We start from the raw sequence: 7,113 nt of genomic DNA, 5'->3' as shown, positions 1-7,113 counted from the left end.
TGAACTATATATATTACATATATTTCAGTGTAATATATATTTATTTATATATTACATATATTTCAGTGAAATATATGTATAATTTCACTAATATATTTTTATTTATTTATATATTATTATACATATATACATCTCCGCATCTATCAAAGTGATTGTAAGTGTTCAATATATGTCTATATAACTATACCAAGTTCAGACAAAGGAACTAAATTTATTTTCAGTTAATGTATTTTGTACTCTGACCTTGTTATAAGCATTATTTATATTCCATTTTTGTCATACAGCAAATGTATTTTAGTACATTTCATACATGTAGTTGCAAATATTTTGAGTTTCAAGAGTCAAGCAGTGAACACATTTCTACAGAAAAGGCCCAAGTGATAATTTGTGTAACAGCTTGCTGAATGAAAACACTAATACCTAGTACTTTTGAACATACTATGAGCGGTATGGTCCTGCCCATGACAAAGCCCTATGATTTTTCTTTTGACATGTTTATCAGCCCCATTAGACTGGTATATCTCAAGAGCAGGGATTTCCGATCTAAGCTGTTGTCTTTAGCTACTCAATGCCCACCACATGCTTGTAAAATTCACAACTATGGAGACCCAATAAGTTCATCTCTGTGCTTTGGTGTAGTCTATGTTCATACAGCGATAAAAACTTTGTTTATTTTAAGAATTACATATTCATTTTAATGTAAATTTTAAAAATATATGGCCAGGTTATGCTTTGAATGATAGTATTCCCTCCAAAATTCATGTTGAAACTTAATCTCCAGCGCAAGAGTATTAAGAGGGGTGGCCTTGGGAGGTGATAAAGTCACGACAGCAGGGCCCTTAGCACCTTTACTAAAGGGCTCAAGGTTGAAGCGAGCACTCTCTTGCCCTTTCACCCCTTCTTCCATGTGAGGACACTGCATTCATCCCCTCCAGAGGATGCAGCAATAAGGCATCATCTTGAAAGCAAACAACAGCCTTCCCCAACCGCAATACTGCTGGCACCTTATCTTGGGCTTCCCAACTGCCAGAACTATGAGAAATAGTTCTATTTCTATTGTTTGTAAATTACCCAGTCTGTGGTATTTTGTTACAGCAGCACAAAAAGACTAAAAGAGGCTGTTATATCAAGCCCATAATTTTACAGATATACTGCTTAGAATCAGGCTACTCCTATTAAAAAGTAAGTCTATTGAAAGAGAAGAAAATATTCAAAGTATCTATTGAGTGGTTATATGCCCAGGGTACTTTTGTTCTGTATTAACTTTGCAATAATCCTTTGAAGTAAGTGATAATATTTTTTATCACCAGCTAATAGACAAAGATTCTGAAATGCAGGTAAGTTAGGCAATTTGCCTAGGGTTCACAGTTAATAAGTGGTAGAACCAGGATTTGGATTCAGGTATACTGTCTTCAGAGCCTATCCTTATCATTATACATCCCTAAATAATGGATCAGCATAGAGGTAGGAATTTAGACAGGAAGTATAAAAATGACAAGTTTTAAACATAATTCCTTGTCTCCCAAGAAAATCAGATAGGAAAATAAACCCTACACTAATGCAACAATCCTAAATATTTGATTTTACCTGTCAGAAAAGTAGCCAAAAGTCACCGATCCCAGTAGGACTCCAAACATAAATAGGGGCTGGATCAGCATTGCGAGCCATTTTCGGTCACAGACCAGGTTCCACTGGGTCACCGCAGTGCTTTTCCACGTGTTCTGGTCATATATGTAGCCATCCACACAAGGAAACTCTTTCTTACTGCCAGTGTATTCATAGTCCAAACTTGATGTGTTCTCCCTCTTGTTTCTGCTACACCTCAAGAGCTCCCAGATCTCACCATTCTGCAACTGCACCATAACATAATCTTTCTGGCCTGAAGACAACAGGGCCCCGGTGTCCTCCAAACTCCAATTAGAGTGATTGTGGAAAACAACCAGACTCACATTGCCTGGGGGCCTGCAGACATGACGAGGGGTGACTCCCATGAACACAGAAGCCAAGTAGTGAATACCACAAGAGATGTTCTGGAAGGCACATATGAAATAGAGGACTCTCTGGAATCTGCAAGAGAAAAAAAGCTAATTATTATATCTGGTCTACAGGCTGAAAAGGAACATAAGCAAATTCGAAGGGTTTCCACCATGTTTATCTTAACATATATGTAAATGGATAAATATAGAAATAATCATAGATATATTTATATCTGTGAGTTAGAATATATACATATATTACCTAGCTCCATCTACTGAGAAGGCCTAGAAGCAATGACATCCCAATAGCAACAAGCACACCCATTGCCCAGATCTTAGTTTCTAAATACCATTATCCAGTGAGAGAAGCCAGAAAAAGTGGCTGATTCTAAAGCCAGGACAAGAAAAATACAAAATAAGCCCAGAATATCTTATAATACCAGAAAGTAAGGAAATACTCAAAAAACAAAAGGATAAGGGCATATGAAAGGGGCCCAGGTAGCAATCTGAAAAAGTTCCCAATGGTCAGTTGCAAGCTGAAACAATTTGAGCAACAACATAAATGGCATAGTATATCCCAAAGCATAAAATAAATATATATGAATCCATACTGTGTGGTTAATTTTATGTGTTAACTTGACTGGGCTAAGGGAAGCCCAGATAGCTGGCAAAACATTATTTCTGGGTGTGTCTGCGAGAGTATCTCTGGAAGAGATTAGCAGACTAGTAGACTGAGTAGAGAATATCACCCTCACCAATTGAGGTGGGCATCCTCCAATCGCTTGAGGGCTTCAATAGAACAAAAAGGTGAAGGAAGAGCAAATTTGTTCTCTGCTTGAGCTGGGACATCCATATTCTCCAGCTCTCAAACATCAGAGCTCCTGGTTCTTAGACTTTTGGAATTAGACCAAGGCTTACACCAGGCCTTCAGTCTGGGACTGAATTACACCACTAGGTTTCCTAGTTCTCCAGCTTGCAGACAGCAAGTCATGAGACTTCTTAGCCTTTATAACCATGTGAGCCAATTCCTATAATAAATCTCATATATATGTACGTATGTGTGGTGTTTGTGTGTGTGTGTATGTGTCTGTGTGTGTATCCTATTGGTTCTCTTTCTCTGGAGAAGCTTGACAAATACAATTCACCATACTCATATAAATAAATGAATGAAAAAATAAAAGGGAGAGAGGAGACCAATCTTTCTTACATTAGAATTCAATTACTATCTATAGACATTCCTTCTTTCCTGGAAGTAGAGTTTAATTCCCGCAACTTACTCCTAGAGCGTGGGCTAGGCTTAGTGACTTGTTTCTAAAAAACAAAGCAGGAAAAGAGGAAAAATAGTAACTTTACAGTGGGGAAACCTAGAAACTTGGCAAACACTAATGTCACCAAGTGATGAAGGTTAACATCCCCAGTGACGTCATGTGGATATGCTGTATCCCTGCTATGATCTGATGAGAAGGGCACTTCATCTCTGTTGTTTTCTTTCCAAAAACCATAACCCTAGTTTAATAATTTAAAAAAGACCCCAGATTGGGAGTCATCTATAGGTTACCTGGCCAATATACCTAAAGACTGTCAAGGTCATAAAAAATGAAGAAAGACTGAGAAACTGCCATAGACAATTAAATGTAGTGTGGTGCTCTGGGACCGGATCCTGGAACAGGAAGAGGACACTTGGAAAAACTGGTGAAATTCAAATGAAGTATATAGTTAGTTAATAGTAATGTATTAATATTAGTTTCTTAGTTTTGACAAATATGTTATGGTAATGTAAGATGTTAACAATAGGGGAAACTGGGTGAGGGTCATATGGGGATGCTGTACTACCTGTGTAACTTTTCCATAAATCTAAAATGATCAAAAAATAAAAAGTTTATTTAAAATTTTAAAAAATACAGTCTCCAAATTTATAGACTCAAACCAACAGCGACATATTTTCTGAAATAAAAAATTGCCTCATAAGGACAATTATGCCCACAGGACAACAGGATAGAACAGATAAAATTTGGATTACCCCACAAAATTCCAACCCCTGAAATTAAGAAGCATAGCAGACCTTTGAACAGGTAACTTAATTATTTAGATTGAAAACGGAATCAGTTCAGGCAATCACCAACATTCCCATAAAACCATTAAAATAGAAGGTAGGAGATAGGTCCTGTCAGATCAAACTGAGGTCAAATTGCACCACTGACACATGCAATCTCCATCACCCTTCTTCCTTTGCAGACCTGCCCACCCCACTGCATCCTGATGCTCCCTCTCACTGGAAGATGCTTCTGACTATCCCTCAGCTCAGCAGTTCCCACACTTTTTGGTCTCAGGAGCCTCTATATTTTTACAAATTTTGAAGATTCCAAAAGGCCTTTCTTTATGTGGATCATATTTATCTCCATTTATGTATTAGAAATTAAAATGGAGAAGGAGAGGAGGAAAGAGAGCCAGGATCTTCCAGGGAGGCCAAAGTTAGAAGCTGGGGCAGCGAAAAGGAAAACAGAAAGAATCTGGCACAGACTGACCCCTGAGGAGCCTGGAGTCTTACAGAAAGGGTAGATAGGTGTGCATCCCTTCTCACCTCACCCCCATAACAAACTGCTGAATACAAAATTGTGGGAGAGCCCCGTCTGCCTTCGTGACCCTGGGCAATGCTGTCAGTGGTGATTTGGGAACTTCCTGAGAATAGAATACCAGGTGACCAACTCAGGCAGGTGTGCTGGCACTCCCCTCAGGCCTGAACTGAGATGGTGGGCACCATACTGGTTGTGCACCTGTTCTGAGCCACTGCCCTGCCCAAGCAACCTCAGCCTTTGTGATGTTGTATCACCAGATACCCCATGTTGTATCACCAGAAACATACCCCACAATCACTCTGACTTTGGCAACCATGGGGGACTGGCAGGACCCGGGGAGCTGCAGGAACCCCAGAAATCTAGCCCTCAGTGCAGGCTGCTTCTAGGGGAGCAGGGAGCACAGCCCACCAAAGTGCTCCTTGGGACAAAGGAAATGCAGGCATAGCACCAATTTCTGAAAGGGGCAGTAGTAGTAGCTTGGAAGGGACATGGAGAGGGGACTATTTCCTACTCCATCCATTCACTGTTGTAGATGCAGCAGAAGCTTTCCCTGCTGGGAGCTGGCACTCATGCAATTGAAGAAAGGCTTTCTAGCACTTTTCACAGTGGCTGCATCCCCACTGAAAGTGAGGTGGTACTGCCTCGTCTTTCAGAAAAACAGGGCCCATCTCCCGCTCCCTACACAAAGTAGCAATGTCCCTGCAATAGAGGACAGACAAGTCACAGAGCTGACTGTTCTGGACTGGGAAAAGAGGCTCTGACCCAAGGCCATTTTGGTGGTAGCCACAATAGAAACATTCTCACAGACCTCAGGAGTGGCCAGGAGCCAAAGGACAGTGTTTATATGAACTGAGGGTTACAAGTGCTGTGAAAGGGGCATGATAGGTAGTGAATCATGTTCCTGCCTGCCCAGGATGAGGAACTGGTGCAGCCCCCTGCTGGCCCCTACCCCTGAGACCTCAGCACACCCATCAAGGCAGGGGTTTCCACTCACCATCAGATGACCTGAGGGTGAGCTAGCTCTTCTTACCCTTAAGCGACACTTACTGGACTAGAGACTGAACTGCATCATCAAACAAAAAACCTGCTGTCAGAAGAGTGCAGTGCTAGTATATGAGATAAGCTTCTTGAGACCTCCACACTCCTAGCCCTACAGAAGATACTGTGTCAGCTCATACACCCTACACATCACTACAACAAGCAGTATCTGGGAAAGCAACCACACAAATGATATCCATAACCAAGGAACCCATAGAGACCCTTGGTCCCCTGAAAGCCCCCAGAAACAAAGCCAAACAATCATACACAATATATACTACAGCCACACCCTCAAGGGAAAAAAGAATACAAACTTTAAAAGTCTCATTCAAATGCTGGCAAATTAAAAAATAGGAAGCAGCAGCTCAACATTTGTCCATTTTCACACTGTTGATAGAGACATACCAAGACTGGGCAATTTACAAAAGAAAGAGGTTTATTCGACTTACAGTTCCACAAGGCTGGGGAGGTCTCACAATCACGGCAGAAGGCAAGGAAGAGCAAGTCACATCTTATGTGAATGACAGCAGGCAAAGAGAGAGTTTGTGCAAAGAAACTCCCATTTTTAAAACTATCAGATCTTGTGAGACACATTTACTATCATAAGAACAGCACGAGAAATACCTGCCCCCATAATTCAGTCATCTCCCACCATGTGCCTCCTGCAACACGTGGGAATTATGGGAGTTAAAAGATGAGATTTAGGTGGAACACAGAACCAAACTATACCAAGCTCCTTCAGATGAGAAAGAATCAGCATAAAAACTTTGGCTATCCAAAAAGACAAAGTGTTTTGACACCTCCAAAGGATCACACTAGCTCTCTAGCAATGGATCTTGACTAAAATGAAAATTCTGAAATAACAGATAAAGGATTCAAAATATGGATTGTAAGAAAGCTCACTGAGATGCAAAAGAAAGTTGAAAATCAACCCCCAAACACTTAGGATATGAAAGATAAAATAGATATATTAAACTTTAACTATAGTAAAAGACTAGACCAAGCAGAAAAGATAATTTCAGAGCTTGAAGACCACTCTTTCTGTTTAAACAAGTAAAACAAAAATACAGAAAAAAGGATTCTTTTAATGAACAAAGTCTTTCAGAAATATGCAATTATGTAAAGGGACCAAATGTATAATTTATATGTAATCCTGAGAGAGAAGAAGAAAAAGTAAGCAATTATATTTAAGAGAATAATTCAGGAAAATTTCCCTGATCTTGCTATAGAAGTAGACATTCAGATGCAAGAAATTCAGAGAATATCTGGGAGATGCTATAAAAGATGAATGTCACCAAGGCATAGAGTCATCATACTATCCAAGTTTAATGCTAAAGAAAAAAATCTTGAAGGCATCTGGAGGGAAGCATCAGATCACCCATAAAAGAAATCCTATCAGACTAATGAGACTTCTCAGTGGAAATCTTACAAGCCAGAACAGATTGGGGGCCTAGGGGGCCTATTTTTAGCTTTCTTAAAGAAAAAAAAAAAAAAAAGCCTGCCAAAAATGTTTTATCCTGCCA

At 39.9% G+C, this 7,113-nt stretch overlaps 1 protein-coding gene across 2 annotated transcripts in view; it reads right to left on the bottom strand.

Annotated features, from left to right (window-relative positions):
• Positions 1 to 7,113, bottom strand: part of SLC22A16 (solute carrier family 22 (organic cation/carnitine transporter), member 16) — a 59,206-nt gene that overhangs the window by 37,466 nt on the left and 14,627 nt on the right. The window contains exons 3-4 of one of the 2 annotated variants that reach the window (XM_011970641.1): positions 1,950 to 2,067; positions 1,588 to 1,853 (exon numbers count right to left, since the gene is read on the bottom strand). In XM_011970641.1, the coding sequence (XP_011826031.1) occupies positions 1,588 to 1,853; positions 1,950 to 2,067 (384 nt within the window). Of the gene's footprint in view, positions 1 to 1,587; positions 2,068 to 7,113 lie in introns of both variants that reach the window. The other variant, XM_011970640.1, reaches the window with a different exon arrangement.

This window comes from Mandrillus leucophaeus, unplaced genomic scaffold (assembly GCF_000951045.1).
Source record: "Mandrillus leucophaeus isolate KB7577 unplaced genomic scaffold, Mleu.le_1.0 Scaffold96, whole genome shotgun sequence".
NCBI lineage: Eukaryota > Metazoa > Chordata > Mammalia > Primates > Cercopithecidae > Mandrillus > Mandrillus leucophaeus.
Note: the sequence above shows the minus strand (reverse complement) of the source record. Positions and strands in the feature narration are given on the sequence as shown.